Source organism: Dermacentor albipictus, unplaced genomic scaffold, assembly GCF_038994185.2.
Source record: "Dermacentor albipictus isolate Rhodes 1998 colony unplaced genomic scaffold, USDA_Dalb.pri_finalv2 scaffold_20, whole genome shotgun sequence".
NCBI lineage: Eukaryota > Metazoa > Arthropoda > Arachnida > Ixodida > Ixodidae > Dermacentor > Dermacentor albipictus.
In genome coordinates, this window is record NW_027225574.1 from 1,063,459 (window position 1) to 1,088,417 (window position 24,959).

The 24,959-nt window shown below is 44.9% G+C and overlaps 1 protein-coding gene across 2 annotated transcripts in view; it reads left to right on the forward strand.

Annotated features, from left to right (window-relative positions):
- Positions 1–20,999: 20,999 nt before the first annotated feature.
- LOC139052217 (uncharacterized) overlaps positions 21,000–24,959 on the forward strand; it is a 122,411-nt gene continuing 118,451 nt past the window's right edge. For both annotated transcript variants that reach the window (XM_070529314.1, XM_070529313.1), the window contains exon 1: positions 21,000–21,169. In XM_070529314.1, coding sequence (XP_070385415.1) covers positions 21,082–21,169 — 88 coding nt within the window. In that variant the 5' untranslated portion in view covers positions 21,000–21,081. The remainder of the gene's footprint in view (positions 21,170–24,959) is intronic.

Here is a 24,959-nt window from a genome sequence, read left to right on the forward strand (position 1 = left end):
TATGTCAGGACGCACCGATTCTTAGGAGTAATCATTGATCGCGACCTTTGCTGGAGTCCTCATGTGGCCTACCTTAAGAAGCACCTGACGGATATCTCTAATGTGTTTAAGTTTCTTGGAGGAAATGTCTGGGGTACTTCAGTACATGCAATGATGCAGCTGTACAGGACGCTCTTTCTTGGGTATTTGCGATACAGCTTGCCTGTGCTGACCAACACCTGCAGAAGTAATATCCGTACACTCGAAAGCGTCCAGGCCCAGGCACTTAGAGTGTGTCTTGGATTGCCACGGTGTTCGTCAACGGCTGAAACCATTGCGATTGCACACGATTTCCCAGCCAAAACCCATATAGTCATGGAAGCGCTCAGAGCACACGTAAGACACCTTGCTCGAGCCCCTGCCCATCATCTAGCCTCACTGCCAGAGGATCGACCACGTGCTTCCTTTTGTGAAACAGTCCTGCCCTATCGTGCATACCTTCCATCAGGTTATACAGTTCCAGCGAAAGTTCCGTTTCCACCATGGTGCTTGGCTCAAGCAAAGGTTCGACTTATAGTACCAGGAATACGAACAAAAGCCCAACTCTCGTCTCCAGCACTCAAGCAGCTTTCACTGCTCTTGCTGTACGAGACGTACAACGAGCATCATCATCTGTATACTGACGCTTCAACCATGGTGAATGGGTCTGCAGGATCGGTGATCTTTCCTGCAAAACCTTCCACCATAAAGATTCGACTCTCTCACCAGACTACATCGACTGCCGCGGAGCTTGCTGCTATTCGTTGTGCACTTCGTGTAATTTCTGAAGAACTACCCAAGAAATGGAGCGTGTTCACTGACTCCAAGGCTGCTCTTCATTTTTTGGTTTCTGCCTTACGCCGCGGACTCCACAAACAACTAGTTCTAGAAATCAGACTGCTGCTTCACCACCTCGTCGAGCAAGGACACGACATCACGTTGCAGTGGATTCCAAGCCACTGTGGCATAATGGGCAATGAACTTGCCGACGCAGCAGCACGATCTGCACATGAGGAGGGCATGCAAGACTCCATTCCATTCTCAAGAACAGACGCTGCAACGAAAATTCCTGTGCTGGCTAATGAAGCCATCAAAACTTTATGGAACACACCAAGCTTAAAGCATACACGTCAACACCGACTGGACCCATCCCTTCGACTTCGACCCCCATCTGGATTATCTCGATTAGAAACAGCAGTACTTTGCCGACTGTGGCTTGGTGTCGCCTACACAAGATCCTTCGCTTTCCGAATTGGTATGGACGACAGCGCGGTTTGCAGACACTGCGGCGGCGAGGCGACCATCGAACACGTGCTCTGCCACTGTCCTCAATACAGCGCGCACCGGCTGCCACTAGCGACCGTGTTGGCACGCCTTGACGACAGGCCACTTTCAGAACAGTCAGTTTTGGAATGCCGACGTGAACTGTCGTCGCAGCAAAAGTCGGTCAAGGCTTTGTTGACTTTTCTACGTGACAGTGGCTTATTAGAAAAACTATAATGACCCCATTTCATCCCTTTTCATATTTTTTCTCACGTTTTTTTTTTGTCACGCTCTTCTTTCCGTCTTTACTTCCCCTTTCCCTTCTCCTAGTGTAGGGTAGCAAATCGGAGGTTTTAAGTCTGGTTAACCTCCCTGCCTTTCTCTCATTTGCATCTCTCTCTCTCATGTGCACGTTATCTATAGACTCACGACGTGTAAAAAGAATGTCCAAGGAAAGATGCAGCAAAACAGCAATGAAAGGATCGCAGAAAATGAGAGAAAGACTAGTCATTTTAATCACGGAAAGGAGTGTAATCCTTGGATGTGTTGATAAATCACCACTTTATTTGCATTTCCCTTGAAACGAGATGTTAGGGCACTTTTGTACCTTTTTGTTAATTTTTATTTATTTTATTTACAGAATACTGTCAATTCCCCATGGGGATTTTTACAGGGGTGAGCAACAAGTCACATCAATGAACACTAGTAAAACATTCTATAGAAAAACAGCACATAATGATTGGAGACTATTCAAGAATAGCAGAAGTACATTTATACATAATACACACAACGAAGCCAATGTACATCGACCAGCAGGAAAACTAGAAAAAAATGCAGAGTAGAAGGCATCATTCAAACACAAAATTCACTGAAGAAAAAATGTTGGCAAGTGCTTTCCTATCACAAACTGAATCGATTGCATGGCGAAAGCAATTTAGTTACTTATATTGACAAGTTTTAGGCTGAAACAGCATGCTTAAATAAATCCATAAATTTTGCTAGTGTTGGCTGCTGTTTTGCGACTACATCCAGTGTATTCCATTCCCGAATTGAGCTTGGGAAGAAAGAATAGTGAAACGTATTATTAATGAACGGATATTCTACAAGTTCCCATGCATGCCGTCTTCTGGTCGGTCTAGTATGACGAAATTTCAAGTAAGAGTCAGGGTTGATACGGAATGATTTATGCAATAGTTGGTGTACAAATTTGAGCCGAAAAAACAATTATGGGGTTTTATGTGTCAAAACGACTTTCTGATTATGAGGCAAGCCGTAGTGGAGGACTCCGGAAATTTCGACCAACTGGGGTTCTTTAACGTGCACCCAAATCTAAGTAAACGGATGTTTTCGCCGCCATCGAAATGCGGCCGCCGTGGCCGGGATTCGATCCCGCGACCTCGTGCTCAGCAGCCCAACACGATAGGCACTGAGCAACCACGGCGGGTGAGAGCCGAAAAAGCTTTGCGCGACTTTCAAGGGTAGCTAGACCAGCACGCTGTAACAGAGCAGTAGGCGAGTCAAGGCGTCCGTATCTGCTAAAGATAAAACGCACTGCTTTCCGCTGCACCCTTTCCAAAATGGCGATATCGTTCGCAGTGTGAGGGAACCACACAGTATTGGCGTATTCTAAGACTGGGCGGACAAAAGTGACGTATGCTAGAAGCTTTGTTTCATGTGTAGAATATGACAAGGCACGTTTAAAAAAATTAAATTATGTGGTTTTACGTGCCAAAACCACTTTCTGATTATGAGGCACGTCGTAGTGGAGGACTCCGGAAATTTCGACCACCTGGGGTTCTTTAACGTGCACCTAAATCTAAGAACACGGGTGTTTTCGCCCCCATCGAAATGCGGCCGCCGTGAACGGGATTCGATCCCGCGACCTCGTGCTCAGCAGCCCAACACCATAGCCACTGAGCAACCACAGCGGTTGAGGCCCGGTTAATGAAGAACAGTTTGTTTAATGCTTTATTTGACACGACGCACGTGCTCTGTCCAGCTGAGATTAGACGATGTTATGAGACCTAGGTATTTATACTGGTTTACACTTCGAAGTGGCACATCGTTAAAATGGTATGGGAAATCAAGCTTAGACGCTTTATTGTAATGGACATGAATACGGTTTTATCAATGTTTATTGTCATTTGCCAATCTACACACCACTGAGCTATTTATTTAAGGCATTATTTAATTTCACCTGGTCATCACGGTGTCGTACTTCATTATAGAGCATGCAGTCATCAGCAAAGAGCCTGAGTTTCACGTCAGCATGGTTAGTTATGTCATTTATAAATATTAAAAACAAAACTGGAGCTAATACAGATCCCTGGAGAATACTTGATAACACTGGAGCAAGGTCGGAGGAGTGAGAGCCGTACTGTACGAATTGGTAGCGGCCAGCTAAGTAATTATTAATCCATTGGAAAATTGGGCCATCACCTAATATGTAATGAAGTTTAAGGAGTAGTTTAGTATGCGAGACGCGGTCAAAAGCCTTCGAGAAATCGAGAAAAATGACGTCAGTTTGAATGCGCTCATTAATGCCGAGGGCGAGGTCATGCAGTGTTTTGACAAGCTGTGTAACAGTGGATAATCCAGATCTAAAGCCATGCTGATTCATGTGGAGGATGTTGTTCGACTCAATAAAACTTATTAGAAATTTTAATACAATGTGTTCTAGAATTTTGCTGCAAGTGAAAATGATAGAAATAGGCCAGTAATTAGAAGGAGACGCTGCATAACCCGATTTGAGTACGGGAGCAATTTTAGCGATTTTCCATTCAGCAGGAAGGCAACAGTCTTTCAGAGATTTGGAATATATGAGATAAAGGTATTTGCTGACTGGATCCACGTACCGTTTCAAAAGGCTGTTGGGAATTGCTTCTGGACCGCTACTTTTCTTTTCATTGATGCCTAATAGGAGTGAAAGGATACCTGCCTCCGATAAAGTAGGCGTGGCAAGCAATCGATTATACCGATTGTAAAAGGAAGGATTTATTTTCGCAGTACCATTATCAGCTGTGAAAACCGCACAAAAATAGTCGTTAAAATCATGAACTCTGGCCTGATCTAGCGCATTTGGTGAAGCTGAATTAGTCGGCTTTGCATTCATATACTGCCAGAATTTGTGAGGTGCATTCTTAATAAACTCGTGCAATGTAGAGCCACAGAATTTCTGTTTAGCGTTAAGCACTTGTTCCTTAAGTAATCTAGTAAGGGAATTTACTTGAGAACGGTAGTCTGAAACATACCGTTGCTCGCTAGTTTTTCGTAACCTCTTGATGTTACGTTTAATATGAATTATTTCACGCGCGATCCATGGATTGCGTTTGTGAGTTGATTTGTACACAGTTGGGACGAAATTACGCGTACAATGCATCACATGAAACTTGAATTTTAGCCAACCGCATCGATACTATAACGTTCATCAGTACAAAAATAATGAAATTCAGGGTACTCGTGTGCAAGGTGCGTCATTATAGCGTCATTATAGCGTCATTATAGCGTCATCATTGGCTTTGTTAAAGGCGGGTATTTGCTTTAATTGGCCACTTAATGTAGGTGGGCTAGTGAATGGTAATGAGCATAAGACCATTTTGTGGTCGGATAGTCCATCAAGTATGTCTACTCGCGACTCATTTATAGGAAGACTGTTACTGACAAAGACAAGGTCCAAGATTGAGGATGACGTTCCCTGTACGCGAGTTGGGGCGGAAACAAGCTGATCAAGATTAAAGCCAAGCATAATGTCCAGTAGGATGTTTTGAGCTTTTGTTTCAGGGATAAGGGAACACCACTCAATCTCGGGAAGGTTAAAATCACCAGCAAGTATAATCGAGCCCCAGTTCACGTGCGATTGCATATAGTCAAGTAAAGATTCAAGGCACACTCAGCATTCGGGGGCTGTAGAACACGCCCACTTTAGCTATCGTATCTTGCGGATGCACGTTGCGCCACAGAGCTTCAGTATCTTTTAGGTCGGGCATAGTAGAAAAGTGGATCCCTTCCTTAAAAAGAAGCGCGACACCCCCACCACGGGATTCCCTGTCTTTGCGCACTATCGCATATCCTGGGGGTACAACTTCCTTATCAGAAATACTGGAATGCAGCCACGTTTCTGTGATACTGGCGATATCAGGTGCATGTGCCAGGAGTATTGCTTCTAGCTGATCTACTTTATTACCGAGACTGCGAGCATTTATGTTGACTATTGTTGCTGACTTCGGCTTCTCGTGATACGTGGTTCGCTTGGTACATCTTTTTTCATTACCTTTTGCTTGGCGTTTTTTGTTACTGCTATCATTTTATTGCTGCTTTCGTCCCAAGAAAAGAGCCTTCCCTCTACTTTCACCTTATCATACACAAGGCGTACTTTTTCCTGTCGATCACGATTTTCTTTGGTGTGAGCCCACAGCTTTCTTCTAATTACTCGGATAGACTGAGAAAAATCCTCAACGAAGGAAATTGTGGAACCTTCCAATTTTGAGCAGTTTTTCATAATGTTGGTTTTGTCTTGGTAGTCAACAAGCTTCATTATGACAGGCCTGGATTTTTGCTTATCGCCCTGCTTTGGCCTACCAAGATGGTGAATGCGTTCGACTCCCGATATCGTTACGCCAAGTACATCCTCGAAAAGTTCCTTAACTACACTTGTTTCGAGTACTGGCGTCGACTCGTTTTCTCGTTCCTCGACACCATATACGATCAGATTAGAACTACTTCTATTTTCGAGGGTGTATGTGAACAAAATTTTGTCAACATGTCAGTTAGTGCCTCGTATATGTTTGGAATTGGAATAAAAATCCGAGGACACCTAAGCACTTCTTGAGAGTTGTGAATGCCAAAACAATAATGTCCAGTTGAACGCCGCTGAGCGGTCCGTCGAGTTATGAACTCCACGCGGGCAAGTGAGCGCATTGAGACGCTTGACCAACGCCTCCTAGATTGCACAAAGCCCATGCACTTCGATCCGTGGCGTCATGTTACCTTGCCTGACTGCAGTGGAAATTTCGGTCCAAGTAGCATGATGTCGTAAAGCAGAGGGTACATGCCTGCTATCTAGGAGGCGTTGGCTTGATGCGTTTTGATTTCGCCTTACCAAGCCGCACTTGGAACACAGGCGACAGCTTGCGCTGTCAAAAAATGCGCGGTTAACGCAGGGTTCCGAGAGCGAGGTGATGTGGCGTCGCGGCGATGCCCTCTCCCCTCACGCAACACCTGGCGCGCTATCGCCGCAGCAGGTGTTCCTTTCGCCCGCTCTGCTCCGAAGAGGCGCGCTCGTGACGTGGTGTCGCAGCTAATTGGAATTTAGGTGCCGTTTTTCGCTTGTTGAGACGACAGACGCCAGCTTTTTCACTCAATGGGCCATTTGATGTTTTCGCATCAACATCCGCAAGCTGTCGAGAGTTTAACAAGTGAAACGCATGTCTAAGCAGCCGTTACACTATATAAAAACAGAAAACAAAAATTACTACCCTCATTTTCTTACGCATCCACGTAGTTCTAGTTCCAGCTGTGTGGCACACGTACAGCTTTCATTCATTGCGCAAAATTGAAAAGCTCTGAGACTATTAGTTATGTCAAAAAAGGTAGATTTGTAAGAAATGAAAAACAAAGATAACAAACAAAATACGAGTTTTCAAAGGCTTTGTGCTTTATAGACAGCTCAACTATCCGCCATGGTGGTGTAGGGGCTGTGGCGTTGCGCTGATGAGCCCTAGGTCGCGTAATTCCGCATTTCAGCCGCGGTGAAATGAAAGAAGCGTCGGTGTACCGTGCACTTTAAAAAAAACATTGAGGAGCGCTATTCCACTCTACGAAGGTGGATGACCAACGAAGCTGTAGTCCGCCACAGAGGGCATATATATATATATATATATATATATATATATATATATATATATATATATATATATATATATATATTTCAATGAGCAGTTCTGTAGGTCCGGTGCATAAGTAGATTTAGAAACGAAGGTGCACACTTACGAAAATTGCATCTTTAATGTTTGTAACGTTTCGGCCGTGCCACGGCCGAAACGTTACAAACATTAAAGATGCAATTTTCGTAAGTGTGCACCTTCGTTTCTAAATCTATATATCTATATATATATATATATATATATATATATATATTTATATATATATATATATATATATATATATATATATATATATATATATATATATATATATATATATATATAATCATGACCTGATTATGAGGCGAGGCGTAGTGGGGGACTCAGGATTAATTTTGACCACCTGGCAGCCATGCACAACTGGTATAACTCCGAGAAAAAACGATTAAACACTCTCATCAGAAAAAGTATAAAAAAAGTACTAGGCATTCCGTTACGGGCGAGCACGGACCTCCTTATGCAACTAGGAGTGCACAACACATTGGACGAGATAATCGAGGCCCAGGAGTCAGCCCAACTGGCCCGTCTATCCTGTACCCCGGCTGGAAAGAAGAACCTGGCAGTTCTTGGGATCAACCCTATCCTCATGGAAGAGCGGAAATATGAAATATCAGAAAATCAAAGGAACAACATACGAGTTGCACCGTTTCCCCGTAATGTTCATCCTCGACACAACGTAGGCAGACGCAGGGCAAGAGCCCTCGCCCTCCTCAAGCGTACCAAAGACGATCCTTACTCGGCATGTTTTGTCGACGCAGCCCAATATGGACAGTCGTCTAACTTCGCCATTGCCCTCGTTGATCACAACGGACAGATAGTGAATGCGGTTTCCCTGAAGTGCTCAACACCAACCAGAGCGGAGCAGGTCGCAGTTGCTATAGCACTCCTAGACAACAGCAGATCACAAATCTTCACTGATTCGAGATCGGCGGTCAGGGCTTTCGCTTCAGGATCCATCGCTGAGGAGGCTCACAAGATTCTCAAGAACAAGATAATCTCTCCGCACACCATCACGTGGTTTCCGGCTCACCTCGACCCCCAGCTTGACTCGTTTCCCAATCTTAATGACATTGCCCATTCCCAAGCGCGCGCACTAACCCACCGCGCGGGAGTAAGATTGAGCTCAGACTCTGGGGTTCTCGAGTTTCGGGACACTCTCACTACTTTCAGCGAAATTACTATGCACTATCACCTGGGTAGGAGGACTTATCCTCCCCCTCACTGCAAACTGGCTAGGCCTCTGGCGTCCACTTTACGCATGCTTCAGACGCAGTGCTATCCGAACCTGGCCCTTTTCCACATGATCACTCCAGAGGCTTTCAGCTCTACTTGCCCCGACTGTGGGGCTGTTAGCAATCTCGAACACATGCTCTGGCGATGCCCCTCGTTACAGGGACCAAATCGCATCACAGAACAAGAATGGAGCTCTGCCATCCGGAGCTCAGAATATGCACATCAAACTTGGGCTGTCCAGAGAGCCCACGATGCGGCGGTTAGGCTCGGCCTACCAGTCCCCACGTGGGAGCGGCCCGCAGCTCTGCCCTAGGGCAAAGCGTCTCAGGACCTTGCTATTAAAGTTCTTTGTCTGTCTGTCTGTCTGGGGTTCTTTCTTTAACGTGCCCCCAATGCACGAAGTTAAATCCATACACGACCGTTGTTCAGTGGTTGAGTGACTTGGATTGGTGTGACACTTCAAACCAAACTGAGTGAACCATTTGTTGTCTGGTTTTGAAACGTCCACATTGAAGTCTCCATGGGTGATCACAGAGGCAGTGTCATCACGGCTAAACCATGCAAGTGCGTGGTCATGAACTTCTCGATATCACACTCGGGTGTGCCTGGAGATATATACACAGCGAATATCACAATTTCGTCTTTCTTTTATACGGCGCTGACATCCCCACAGTCGGTGGCGTTGTCCTCTTGTGACCCATGGGTGCATGGTTGTGGTACATACATTTTGTCATTTGCGTATATGGCAATGCCTCATGCCTTCCGAAGAGATGTCTGGCCGAGATAACGGCTCCCACGAAGCTTCCGTTGAATATGTTTTTCTTGAGCATTTCTTTTTTTTTACATTTCTGCAACACGGTGGCCACGGGCTTTCGGATACGTCAGTCTTCTGTTTCCTTAGTATGGGCTACAAAGCGTGCACGCAGCGTTGAGGACATCCAGGCCAGAAAGAAGGGTCGCGCGGATCAGGAGCATCTTCGCTACGCAGCAAAACGTGGTGCAGACCGCAAATGTACGCTGGATCGAAGGCATCAGGCACAGTACACCCATCGACTTGAAACAGTGCATGTTGATTGATTTATTTCATTTATAATTATTTTTATTATTATTAGGGGCGGAGTGCTTGAAGCCTACTTCACCTCCACCGCTGGTCGGCCCCGTATTGCACTATCTCAGGGATCGGCCCACATTTTTGGCCCACGGACACGACAGATTCATTGGAGTATAGAGGTATACAGCTTTGCTATAACAAAACCGAGATGGTAAAAATTATTCCGCAGTCCGCCATGCAGTTCGGCATGCCTCATAATTATATTGTGGTTTGAGCACGTAAAACCGCAGAATTATTTTTTTTGGTAGCCCAACTATAATTCTTATCATATGAAGGCTAAAAGGCGCAATCATTTTCGGGACTCCTCTGACTGCAATTCTTCCATAACGCCTTTCAAATCTCACCCCACCTTAAAGCGATGATCACCCTGAAAATTCAGTCTCATACAACATGGGGACAAGAAGTTCCTCATGAACCTGTGCAAAAGTCTCATACGTGCATGTTAAGGCTGTGATGTCACAGTGTATTAGTCTGCTACTCCAACGGCCTTAAGGGTGCTGGATTTTGTTCACAATTTGGGCATTCGCTGGCCACAGGCGCCTTCACGACCACTCATATAGAAAGCTTCTACGTCGATTCAAATGAATGGTTACTCCATCTGCTAAGGTCATACTCAGTTTAACATATTTTCTTAATGTACACTGGAAGTATAAATAAATGGGCGTTCCACTCCTTGAACATCGCCTAATAACCTTCGCAAAGCCGTTGGTGCTATGGCGGTAACAGCTCATAAAACGTGCTACATCGTTTGTAGAGCTCACAGAACACGCTCCAGAGAAACGCATTGGAATGTACTTCAACTTCAGGCAAAGTACTCATGCGCGGGATATTACACTGATGCATCAAGATCACATGCCGGCGTGTTATGCAGCAGTCGTTCCATCCTTCTCGGAATCTGATGTTATGCACCCGGAAACGAGTATCTCTGCGGCTAAGGCATATGCAGTACTTAGTAATGTAGTTTTCTGGGTTAGCTTGCTGCATGCTGACAGTACAGGGGGTTCCAGCAAGTACAGACTCGAACACAAGAAACAGAAACGCACAGGACAATGCACAGGACTTGTAAATCCAGCGTTGTCCTGTGCATTTCTGTTTCTTGTGCTCGAATCTGTACTTGCTGGAACCCCCTATACTGTCATATGCAGTACTCTCGGCTGTGAAACACATCAAGACCAAAATAGAATGAGCCATTATATTCGCTGACACTTTAAGTGTCATAAGATCTTTAATGTCATTCCGTAAACGCAAAAATCCTGCACTAAATTATCTTATTCCCTCCTGCCTTAAGCATACATGTCTGTGCTGGTTAGACAATTGCAAAATCGCCCACCCATAACAAGGACACTACGAACTAAAATAATTAATTTCCGGTCAACTTAGAATAGCTTACACACATGGCGCACACTTTTAACTACTGACACGTGGTTAACCTCCTACCTTTGGTAAATGTGGCGAGATGCTGACTGTCCTCCACGTCTTGCTAAAATGTCGGGAATTAGACGCTCACACACAAAAAAAATTTCCTTCACCACACCGTCAGTATATTTCGCTCAACCCAGAAAATTTCCTTGGCAAAGATACACTTTTTGACAGCAATGCAGTTTAGCTTTTTAAAATAGTGTTCGTGTATGGGATGGATGGAAACAACTTTATTCTGAATCCGGCAAATTTGACGACCCGGGCTCAGGTCTCCCATGAGGGGACTTCGAGGCCTTGCCTCGTCGCCGCCTCTCGGGCTTGCTGGACAGCCCACTCTTGTGTCTTGAGCTTGAAGCTGCGCAGAGCGCAGCTCCAACCTCCTCAACAAGGGCAGTGACGGTCAGGTAGTGTTCTTGTACTGCATGTTATACACCCAAGCGAACCGTAGCACAACCTCTCATCAGGGCTGCTACTGTGGCAATAGCATTTATAGCATGCGCTTCCTGGTGTTTGTGTTAGGCCCCGGTCAAAACATTAGTGTTACTCTTGAGCTTTTGCTCCAACATTTTACCGCAAAGCTGATAGCCTCTAGTTCGTCGGGATTTTTCGTGTCCGCGTGCGCGGTGCTCGCACAAAAATGTGGGCCAATCCCGCCTACTGCGCAACGAAACGGGAAGCGCAGAGTCTGCTGCTTCTCCAAGAGGCATCACATGATGTCCTCAGGTGTTATCATCACTTGACGAAGACGTCATTGCGTGACGCCATGTTTAACGTTATGACGTCATCATATTACGTCATCAGGTGATATCGTCGCGTGACGATGCCATCATTCTTTAATCCTGCACTAAATTATCTTATTCATTCCTGCTTTAGGCACACAGGTATATCGTCACTTACAGCGCATACATAGACGAGGGACAAAAAGGACGAAGAAGACAAGCGCTGTCTGGTCACGTCGTCGTCCTTTTTGTTCCTCGTCTATGTATGGGCTGTAAGTGACGATTTCACTCTTCAAAAGTACACAGTACAGTTCATTTCACTGCTGAGTCTGTTTTAATCATGAAACTTCAATGGCAACTGAAGTGAAACTTGACAGTAAATAGTTGCAGTTAAGCAAGCGTTTTATATCAGTCCATGAAATACCAACTAGCCCGCACCCAAACCTTGATACAGGTCTAACCAGCATGTGACAATATGCTGGCTACGTTGACACTGAGGTACCGGTGAATATATGCGGAAAGGCCATTATTCTCGTATTTTCGAATTAAAATCTGAAGCTATCATGTATGCAGCTTGTGTGCCAGTCGTACTTTACGACTTCTCTGACACAATTTACTTTAAAGAATTGAAATACTTCAATAAGACACTTGCGCTTGGCGGAGGGCCTATCGTAGGATACAACTTAAAAAACCAGCAGTTGGCAACCAAGGCACATGGACCGCGCGGGGGTGTGCTACTCCGCTAACCAATCAGAGAAACAAATGAAGTCATCGTCATGCGACGTTTTCAAAATGGCATCGTACTTGATGCCACGCTTGGTACCTCCTGAGCTTTCGGAGCGTCTGCTGTTCTTGAAGACTCTTTTCATCGGCGTAAGCGATGACGTGTGCAACAGACATGGACAAAGTGTATGGAGTCTGAGCATTTCACTCTTCAAAAGTACACAGTACAGTTCATCTCACTGCTGAGTCTGTTTTAATCATGAAACTTCAATGGCAACTGAAGTGAAACTTGACAGTAAATAGTTGCAGTTAAGCAAGCGTTTTATTTCAGTTCAGTAATGAATAGGCTTTCACCATTCCACAATAACAGATGAGTTAAAACGTATAAATTTACGCACTTATAATTTTTCTTTGTGGTTACTGGGTACCCAGGTAGCACAAAAGAGATACGTAACGTTTTCGTAGCGTTTATCCAAGACGATAAAAACAGGTTAAAGAAGACATGAATGAGAGAACTTCGGCGGGAAAACGTGGTATATCTCTGCTAATGTCCGGCTTAATTACTTTCTTGAGACGATCTAGAACATGTCTGCAAGACGTATTCGAAAAGCTGGTCTAGAAATAGGATTGGGAAAGACAAAAGTAATCTCTTTGGCAAAACTATTCGTAACCAATTTCTAAACGTTTTTAGGACGTTATCAAAAAGCTGGTCTAGAAGCGGTCTTGAAAGGTTTACGATCATCTGAAGCTCATTTTCGCGGGTGACGAGCGCGATCAGACATCGTTGTTCAAAACACGCGTTTTGTTTCGCCTCACGCGACTGGCCTATGCCGCGCAGACATTGTCAGCCGCACCCGTTGGCACGGCCTAGGCCAATCGCGTGAGGTGAAACTGATCGGGCGTTTCGAACAACTATCTCCAATCGCGCCCCAGATGAGCAGAAGCGTCGGTGTTGACTGTAAGAGCCACGGCGCAGTGCCAATCACTGTTCCCCGCATGGCCATCGCATCCTCTACCAAGTCGCACGAAAATGAGCCTGTTAGGAATAATAAATCCTTAATACTGCCTTTAGTAAGCTACGATGCTTACAACCACAATGGGAATGACATCCTGCAAAGAACAAATGGCCACGTCTTGGCAGGTGGCCAGACCAAGCCCTTCATGCCAAGAGTTCATGAAATGAGAACATTGTGACAAAGCGAAAACACTTTATTAAAATGTAATGCTTATGCAAGGTTCGAACAAACTGTGTGAGAAATGCAAATAGAAGTAAAGGTACATCAACAATGACAAAAGTCGCAGAAAGGATTCGTAATGAAATCGAAAGTGAACATTCACTAGCACATAAACAAAATTCCAAGTACACATGCAAAAATGAACAGAAAAACCTAGAGTGTACTGAAGTGTCTAATTTAGCATAGTAAAGTGCACGTACTATTAGATGGACTAGAGTTATGCAGAAGTGACGTCGGAGCGAATGGAAGAAGTAGACTGAAAAATGCAAGAGTATGAATCGGATGGTAACTGCCTCCAAGCAATGTTACCAATCAGCTAGAAGCTTGAAAAGAGCACAAAAAGAAATACCACCGCATACCATCATAAAACAATCCTGTGACAGAAATAAAAGAATGGGAACAATGCAAAATTGGATATATTGCCTTTAGGATATATCAAAGAAGGTAATGGCGAGAAAAAATAACCATACAACAAAAAAGCAAAAAGTGAAATTAGTACAGAATACTTAAACGGGGGATTCAGTCTAACAAGTGAATACTACTGTAGTACAGCGAACGATGAGACAGTAATGCTGCATCTTGCCACTCCGGAACGTGAGAAATGAATATGCAAGCCTCATATTAGAAACTTACATAAACATGGAAATAAACTGGAATGCACTGGAAGCTGCATTTGTGTAACAAAGGAAGCAATGGTCATAATAAATAGTATGTGTTTTATCTAAAAAGCCCTTTACAAGAGGCAAAGTTGTACCTCTCTGGCAAAAACAAAGTTGCAACGAATAATTTGCAAACGAGCAAATACATTAATTAGGACACTGACATGTCACACTTTGCGCACATCTCCAGTCTCCTAAAGCAAAAAAACCACTCTGAATGAGAAAAACGTTTAACACATGTAGCCCAGAGCAAATTTTTTGCCAGTTCACTCACACTATCACATCCAAAAACATTTGCGACAAAGTCCAGGAACAGTTCCACTGATGTTTACCAATTCACCCCCACTTTCACGTCCAAAAATATTGGCACACAGTCCAGGCAGAGCTTCATAGATAAACAGCTTGAGAGCACCCTACTGATTATTGTGCAGTCCCGCTGCTGGAAATAGAACTGCCGCACATGCTGGTAGTGGTTTCAATGTAGACACACTTGCTGCCCTGGACAGGTACGCTCACATATCTGCACTGGTGCTCCATTTTGTCGAAGTAGACACATTGATGCACTACGCTGGTAATTGAAATGTATTGAATGCACAAGTAGTGGCTTCACCAGAGAGACTTGCCCACATACCACCACTGGCATATATATGCACTCGCTCTTCACTCAGTAGCATTGAACTTAAAGTGTTCCCTATGTGGGAGCCATGTGTAAAACCGGTGTCACACGACCACTCTCGATCGCGATCACGGCCGATCCGGATCGAAATTATCGATGCGACTGGCTCACTCTCGTAGCTTGCGCAGAGGAGCCAATCACGACCGAGAAATTCGATTTGTAACGGACTGGATAGCGGCTAAAAGAGCCCCGTGTGAAACCGGTATCAAATAATGCACAGACGTACGCTAGGAAAATATGTCGCACAAGGACAAAGAACTGCGACATGCCCTGTTATGCGAAGCGCGCGAACAGAACACATGTATATATATATAAAAAAAAACTGCGAGAGCGCTTCGCGAACTCCATGCGCACACATGGCACCCGCACGAACTCGGCAGCCCGCCGTAAAGCGCGAAGGGCGCACAGCGTACATTCCAACACATGTCCCAAACTGCAAACAATCGTACTACCTAAAGCATACAAGTTATTTTATACCAAGGGCATACTCGACTCACGTATACGCAGTATCCACAAGCGAGTTATGCAGCGTACATGCTGTATCCATTCGCTAAATAGTAAAATTGATAACAAGCACGAAGCTACAAGGGACTCAGTACATTACTACAATTGGAGGCGTCAAATAAAATCGAATTTGGCCGTTTCATATATTGGATACAATATATGGACACATGTGGTACCCGGTAATACCATGAAATACCCATCATGAGGGTAAAGGGGGCGAAAACACAATCGAGAACCTGAAGCGCAAACGATAAAAGCACGGTATGGTGCACGCGAAATTCTGTCAGTGCGCTGTAGCGCGAGGGAAGAAAATAGGGCGAGCACTTGACCTCACCTTTTGGGATACCGCACTAGTACTGAATCATTAAAAAAAAGCCTGTTTGAACCAGTTCCCTTGTCTGCAACACTCTTGCTAAACGGGAGACTAAAATACCACTATGACGGCTCTATTGCGGAGATCGGCAAGGTGCGCACAAACAGAAATTTTGTCGCCTTTCTTCGCATTCTGCAAAATGCTTTCTTGTTAGGATCACGCATAGCGGCCGATCCCGACGCTAGGGACACACAGGCACGATTTTGTCCCTCTAACGTTCGTCCTTATACTGCCCTTAACGCCTTAATTACAGCGTCAGTGAAAAGGCGCCTCACATAACAGGACAATGAACTTGAAGAGCTGATTACTGCCCTCCACTCCGCGCCCTCCAATTGAAAACACCACTGATTTCCAAGTTATTTACAATTTACAATTTACAATTTACAATTACAATAACAATTTACAAAGAATATTAAAATGGTGTAATGAATGGCAAATGTCACTGAACCCAGTAAAATCAGTTTGTATGGCCATAACAAGAAAAAAGGTGCCTTTGTGGTACAAATACAGCATAGGTCCACAGGAACTAAAAAGAGTAACAGAATATAAATATCTAGGACTAATATTTACTCAAGATTTGAAATGGAATGCGCATATCAATCAGGTATGTAGCAGAGCAAATAAAGTCTTATGGGGTCTCAGGCGAAGACTGTACAGCGCAACTCCTGAAGTGAGAAGCTTGGCATATAAAGTATTAGTAAGGCCAATTATTGAATACGCTAACATTGTATGGGACCCACACACTGTAACCAACCGTCATAAATTGGACAGAGTTCAACGACTCGCCTCCAGATTCATATTTAATAAGTATCGGCGCGTGCACTCTCCTACAGAACTATGCAGACGTGCAAACCTCTCCGCTTTAGAACTAAGGACTAAGTTTCACCGGCTGAAATTTTTCTACCTAATTTTTCATAACCAGGTTAAACTTAATTTCACTGATTTCTGTATAATTTCTCCAGATCAACGCTCCAGACACAAACACAGTTTATACATACACCCGCCAGTTACACGGAATGATATATTCAAGTATAGTTTCTTTCCTAGGGCAATCAAGGAATGGAACGAATTACCCAATCCACTTGTCACATGTTCCTCTGTCAGTGCTTTTACTTCTGGTTTAGAGAATCTTATTTTTCCGGATATGACTGCCTCATAGCATTTGTTTCTGATGCGCATATTACGAGTTTTTTTTTGTCTTTGATCACTGCATGTCACTTTTTACAGATACTGCTATTGTATTGTTCTTTGTTCAACATGTACCGATATTTTGTATATGTGTTGTGTTTCTATCCACTCCTGTAATGGTCCATCCTTGGACTGACAGTATAAATAAACAAACAAACAAACAATTAAACTACACAAACAGATCGCACAACGCAAACTGATCACAGAACGTCGTTTTCTTGACGGCAAAACCCTGCAACACTTACATGAGAAAGGGCAGCGGCAGCACATTCAGAACAGCCGCTATCATACCACAGCGCAATGCAAGTGCGATAACACTATTATGCCCGGTTCAAATAGATCGCACAACCCAAACTAATCACAGAATGTCGTTTTCTTGACAGCAAAGCATTGCAACACTTACATGACAAAGGGCAGCGGCAGCACATTCAGTACAGTCGCAAACAGACCATAGTGCCATGCGAGTGCGACAACGCAACTATGCCAGGCTTCACGAATAACATGGCCGCTTTGGTCACATAACAATTGAAAAGACAACTGATTTCCAAATTAAAACCACACAAACATATCGCACAACCCAAACAGATCACAGAATATCATTTTCTTGGCGGCAAAACACTGCAACACTTACATAGCAAAGGGCAGCGGCAGCACATTCAGAACAGCCGCAAACACACCACAGCGCAATGCGAGTGCGGTGACGCGACGACGCCATGACGACGCGACTATGCCCGGCTCACCCGGCTGCCCGGCATCACGAATCACGTGGCCACCTTGGTCACATGATTTGACGACGGTATCGCCACCTTGCGCAAGGTTGGATCGCGTTGATGGGTTGTTGAACATTGTAGAAGCCGCTAAAGGGGCTGACGCGCCGTGGCGTGGCGGTGGCGCCTTGAGTCGTTTTCAAAACGTATTCACCCCTCGTTTTTAAGCTTCCTGGCTTCCAACGTTATAAAAACGTATTCACCCCTCGTTTTTTAGCTATCTTGTTTGGAACGTCTTTGATGCGTCGATTTTGGTCAAAAATCCGTTTCAGACGTTGAATCCCTTAATACGACGTTTTCAAGACTTTGTGTGCTACCTGGGTAACAGGGAAAGTTTGAAGTGTGAACTATTTGCAGCCTTGCGGAGGAACAGTGGCTGGCGGTTATGAGGGCGTGGGCGGGGCTTCACTGCAAACTTGACACTATAGAGGCCTGAGCATGTTTGCTGCACTTCACACGTGCGTATGCGCGCGACATACGCCGCTTGTGGTGGTCGTGGTGTTTGTCTACCGTCGTCTCACGTCGGTCGTGCGTGTCTAACGTCGGCAACCGCTTCGCTGTACATCCACTTTCACAGGGTGGAATTGAGGCAAATTTTATTAGCTGAAGATCCCATCGCAACATATATTTTATGTCCATAGCACACCTGACTTATCATTGTCATATTTTGATACATATACAGGGTGTTTCACGCAACTTGAACAGGAACCTGCTTGAACCAAAGATTCTTAAAAAGTGGTTAACAGCAGCTGAATGAAGCCAACGACATATCGATCGCCTTCATATGACGCGCCTTAGGGTATCTTTATATACCGCGTAATTAGTTAATTAACTTCGGTCACTTATGCAAAATTTTTAATATTCACCTTAGGGCAAGTGCGTTTCGTTACGTTCTAGATGGGATTCAGGAACGACTGATCCAATTTTAGGAGACAACGTACATGCGTACAGCATGGGAATATTTTTCGGCGTACAAAGGAAGCCCGCGAAATATCGAATAAAACCACGTGACTGCACTCATGCGCTACCATATTGCAGCGCTTTCAACCGTGCGTGGAGCGAAAGAACCGTACGCGCGGACCGTGGCGAAGGGAGCATAATAATATTTGGGGTTTTACGTGCCAAAACCACTTTCTGATTATGAGGCACGCCGTAGTGGAGGACTCCGGAAATTTTGACCACCTGGGGTTCTTTAACGTGCACCTAAATCTAAGCACACGGGTGTTTTCGCATTTCGCCCCCATCGAAATGCGGCCGCCGTGGCCGGGATTCGATCCCGCAACCTCGTGCTCAGCAGCCCAACACCATAACCACTGAGCAACCACGGCGGGTAGCGCGAAGGGAGCAGCCGCGGCTCTAAGCATAGGCACTGACGCACTGTGAAGTGCGTCAGTCTTTGACAGTGGCTCACGGAAAGCAAGCGCCGTTGTCTCTAATAAGCGATAGGCTCGAAGCACAGAATACCCAGCTGATATTCACATGCATGTCGAAGTGTCAAGGTAAATATACCTGGTAACCAAGCTTCCATAGAAGCCCATACGTTCAAAATATGGCGGTTCATCGGCGGTTCATGAGGCTTAGCGCCCTCTGTGAGGAGGAAACACTTTCGGCGCAATAAAAATAATGTGACGCCTATCTGTTAAAAACAGAAGTGACATCATTTTGTCCTCAAAGGCGCGAAATTTGTTTTGGTGGCCTGCCATTACAGCTGCATATTCAAATTTCCCGCCATTCAACTTGGTGGACGTCCCGAGCTTTCAGCGCGGAAGGCGATGCAGTAAAACGTCAGCCGTACGGGTGTCGAAATGGTACTCCTGCACAAGACACATATACTTTCTTTGGAGGTTGACGAAAGCTTTGGGTGTAGAATGCTGGACTCATCGTCGGACGCTAAGCCCGTCGGACAGCGCAGTAGCACGAAAACAGCTGAAGTAAACAATTACCTGGCGGTCGTACCCGCCGTGGTTGATTAGTGACTACGGTGATGGGCTGCTAAGTACGAGGTCGCGGGATCGAATCCTGCCCACGGCGTCCGCATTGCGATGGGGGTGAAAACACCCATGTGCTTACAATTAGGTGCACGTTAAAGAACGGAGGTGGCCCGCAGTACCCCACTACAGCGTGCCTCACAATCAGATCGTGGTTTTGGCACGTAACACCCCACCTACCCGAGAGCGGATAAGAACCTTACTAAAAGCGAGGAAGTTATGTGGAGGAAGCTGCAAACGGGGGTATTTCCGAACCCACAACTGTTGAGCAAATGGCATCCCTCGGTGTATAGCCCTCGCTGTAGGCGTTGTGATGGTATAGCGGACTTAGTCCACATGGTTTGGACCTGTCCTAGCTTTGATGAGCCAGACAGATGTAGAGAATCCTGGGATTCCTTGCTACTCAACGAAGAAGAAAATGCTCAACGATAAGTCATTGGTCTCGCCCTGACCGCCGCCGCGTCCCAAGGGATCCCGGCCGACGGTTAGGGAGGATGAGCGTGGGTTTACGCTGAAGCCTCTACCCCGTCATCTATTTGACGGGTGCATATAAAGTCACTTCTTTCTGTCTCTCTTATCTGGGGGTCGTAACTCACAACTTTTGACTGAAGAGGTAAAGAAACGATGACACTACCCATGCCATCAAATTCAGACAAATGTCGACAAGCAAAACAACACAACGTGCGAGGAGGCCGTATTGCAACAGGTGAACTTTACGAGCGCGCGTTTCGGCATACTTAAAGGGATGCATTGCATTGCATTGCCGTCGCCCCTAATGGTGGGTGCTGAAAAATGATTTGAAAGGAATTTATTGATCGTGATAATATGAAACAGAGCTGTATTTTCTCGTCACGCGCATATAAAATTGAATGGACATTTTATTTTCCTCAAATTAATCTGAATGTGTCTCGTTTTAATTAAAAAAACCCGTTTTTATTTCCCAATGTTTGTTCCCCCCCTCACATAGTCGCGCTTCAATCACTATTCCCATAACCACCCTTGCTTATGTCGGTGACAATTCGTTCTTAACCGCTTTTCGCCCGAAGCTTCGCGACCTATTTGGATCGACCTCGGCAGTATGTTTTGACGGCTCCTTGCGGCCGTTGCACTACGATGCAGCAAGCAAATGGCGTCGTATTTGAGAGATAAGGTTTTCCGCTTGCCTATGCACGTGACGCGTCGATAAAACGGCGGCGGCCGCACTCTTGGTCAGCAATGGTGTCGTCTCTCACTTGAGAACGCTTAGGCTGTCACGCCTAGTGTCTTGGTCCTCGGAGCCACGCCATGCTGTCGTCAATGTATTCTCAACTCATCCTGGCAAGTGCCCTGTTTGCGGTGTTGATTTCTCGTATGATCGCTACTGAAGAAGAGGGTGAGTACTTCGGAGACTGGAGAAGAAGAGCGTACGCGTCTAGCACTGAGTGAGCATCCAGGCGCTCGTGCACTACACATGGGGTGTGCCAGCTAAAATGGGCCGTTTTCTTTCAGCAAAGTTTTCTAAACGGAAGAAATGAAACGTATGTTGTGTACAGCCACAAGAAGCATGCCATATCTTTTGTGCTTTTATAATATTACTAACAATCGTTAGCTATTCAACTACATAAAGGTTACTTTAACGTCCAGTGTGTCAATAAGAGCTTTGAGAGCACGGGAGAAAAGTCTTTGTTGTTTCCGGTGCGCTGTGGTTAGCGTATATATATATATATATATATATATATATATATATATATATATATATATATATATATATATATATATATATATATATATTTATATATATATATATATATATATATATATATATATATATATATATATATATAATACGTAAACATTTTAATGCGTAAGCATTCTTTGGCGAGTACCGCAGCCCCGTCATGCGAGAAGTGTTTGTAATGCCTTGTATTTGCACAAGAATGCACAATTTGCAACGACGTTTAATTGTTAATATAGTGTAAATGTCGATGACTGGTAGTCTTATAAGCGATAAGGAACAATTGCAACCAAAAACAAAAATAAAATACCCATAAAGATACATAGGGCTCCTTGGCAAATGCATGGGGAAGCCTATAGTAGGGGTGGACCAACTTGAAATCTGGGGGCGGGCCAGTTTAATTTGGGGGTGGGTCAACTTGAATGTGGCCAAGGGACATTTGGGGCAGGCACGTACCCAAGGGAAGGCCCAAGTAGGCCCGGGACGCCCCCCCCCCCCCGAAATTAAGTGGCATACCTCCCCACCCCCCCGTCCACGCCACCACTCTTCACACACATTCCTAAAGCACCGCCCAAATGAAGCTTGAGACTTGACAGCTATTCGGCGGTGAACATTTTGCTGCCTCTTTCACTCGTTTTCGATGGCGGTATAGTTAACAGCATCTCCTGGGGTGTGAGGGCCAGTTTTCTCATCGACCGGTGCCCGCGCGATTAAGTCGAGATGCATTCAGTTGTCACCATCTATCTGTTGCAAGGGTCACGCGCCTCGCTGTTCCTTCGTTAGTTCAACGTTCTTTGTTTAGACTCATCCAGGGAACAGGAAAGGGATTCAGTTCGCAGTAAGCTGATCTGTATGATGTTGGAACGAGTTGCGGTGGGAGAAAACGGCAGCTGCCTTTAACTTTTCCTTTTGCCTCATTACTTTTTCGAGTGACGGCTCACCGTGACGCTGGCAGATCCTCGGAACTTATGGCAACTCTCCCTTATCGTGTCTTTATTGGTCAAAGTAATGAAACGTGCAGAGCAACTTTATAGCTTTGATCGCGCCCTGCTAGTCGATTCTTGCCAGCTATAACGATCTTCTTTTTTGAGTGCCTTTGCATGTGTTGTAGGTACCGCTTCATCGATCTTATGAGAGTAGTGTGAAAAGATTGCATTTTGTGTACAAACGGCTCTGTCTATTATTCGCACCAAGGCTGCCCTTACGTGCACGATATTTTACCAAGAACCTGACATTACAATGATGAATGTACATACTGTACATAATCTCTAAAAAATAAACAAGCATCGAAAATGCTGCCTTCGTAATTGACAAGTCACTACTAGGACACTTTGAAACGAGCCAACTGCAACATTCGTGGCCCAAATCGTGGAGGTAAAGACATAAGATGGTCACGGCCGGAAAAGCTGAGAAAAACGTTCACAACTGCCCAACTCAAAACATTATCTATGCCGCACCTCTGACGCTGTCTCTGGAAGAACTTGAGCGATATCAAAAATGAAAGAAAAGAGCTGAATAAATGTGAGCTGGAAACATGAACACTGCTCTACGAGTTAACAGATAATTCTGCCTTCGTCGTCTCTTCTGTACGGTATTGCAAGACAGCGCTATTTCTAAAATAAGCAGTAAATAATTACTTATTTGACCTTGTGCTTTATTTTCATAGCCAAAATTCATCGCGAGTATTTGTGGTACTAGAATTGTCACAATACCCCGGGAGATTGCGTGGTGGAAGCAGAACACAACGCAGGTTCTCAGTTGCGCGAATGTCAGCGATAAGCTACTGCTTGATCATTGTAGGTGTGGCTTATCTTGCAAGGCATTTCATTTATTAGAAAAGGTTGCTTTTAAACATTATTCTGTAACAAACATGTGACGCCCCCTTGGGCATAATCTTTATTGGCCCGCCGGGCTCGGTGGCCTGCCAGGCTCGGTAGGCAACACTGGTCACCGCACGGCAATAAACACCGGCGAGCACAGCTGCTCGGCGGTCAGCCATCGTTCGTCACCACCACGCTGCGGAGCGTCTGTCTAACGGAGGGTGCCTCGAGCCCTCCCTCGTTCACGAACCCGGGCGGATCGTGACATATTCAACAGTTCTGATAACTTTTTATCGGCAGCTCGTTTCTTATTTTTACCGTTCCTGTTGTCTTAAATCATGTCGTCGAACATTTGAAAGAAAAATTAGTGCGTAGGCCAAACGTAGATTCAAGCCATAGGCCATGTAGGGTCACATAAGGTTTCTTTGGCTGCAGCGTAGGGTCCTTAAAAAAGGGTTGGCCATGCTACTGCAGAACACCGTATGGCCCATGTAAGGGGAGCAATAAAAGTATTAAGCAAGAGGAACGTACCTACACTGTAAAAAATTTCCGTAATTTTACGGGGGATTTCTGTCATTATACGGAGAACTGCAGATAAAAATACGGAAAGTATGTCATATTTCAAAAATACGGCAAAATCTGCCGTTAATATACGGAAAGTGCTCTCCGTATTCAGCTTTACGGACATTTTCACTGTAATCATGTAACGGCTATACGCTGTTTTGGACGAAAGAGAGAGAATTCCGTATTTTTGTTATGTGAACATCCGTATATTGTGAGAAAATTTAAGCTGTCTGAATGAGCGCTCGTACTCATAAAGTTTCAGCTAACAATACTTTATTGAACACGCAAACTGTACGCATTATGAAGTTGCGTACAAAATGTGAGAGCTAGCCTTCTACCAAAAGCTGCAATAACAGATCGTATAAATATATATACGCATCTTCTATTCCGGTCGCAGTTTGCCGCGCATATGGGCTTAGTAACGCTGATCATATGCGCAAATATATGCGTGTTCTCGCAATGTTCTCAAATTAAGCGCTTTGTAGTTAATAACGCAGCATATATGTTTAAGTGAATGAAGAGCCGGGGACATACGTGCATACGTAAACAAGCTTGCGGCACTCAGGTGCTGGTGCACTGGGAATGACATTGGTGCTCTATACGCCAAAAATTGTGCGCACTCTAAATCAGTACCGAAACGCAGGGAGTGGTATAATGACCGTAACTGCGTTTACATTTGGCAATAAATGGTCTCGGAGGGGACTGGCGGCCTATAGATCCAAGTACAACGGTCGGAGGAAATTTTCGAATGCGGCAAGCAATTAACCCAAGTGTCAAAGGGCACTGCTGAACTGCAATGTAGTTGGTTGAACTCATTCCCATGATATTTACAAAATATCTCGTCTCTGACAATAACTGCCCATTCATTGAGACAAATCGATTACGCATAATCTTCACTGTTCGTGGGTTAATTCTTGCGGTAAGATGTAATCTCAAACATTTGGCGCTTCATCTTAAAACAAGACCGGTAAGCGTGCTCGTTCTTGTACGGTAGAATAAAGAACGCGAACATGCACCGACATGTGTGTAAACTACTGGAAGGTGACTGAAGATGAAGGACCTAT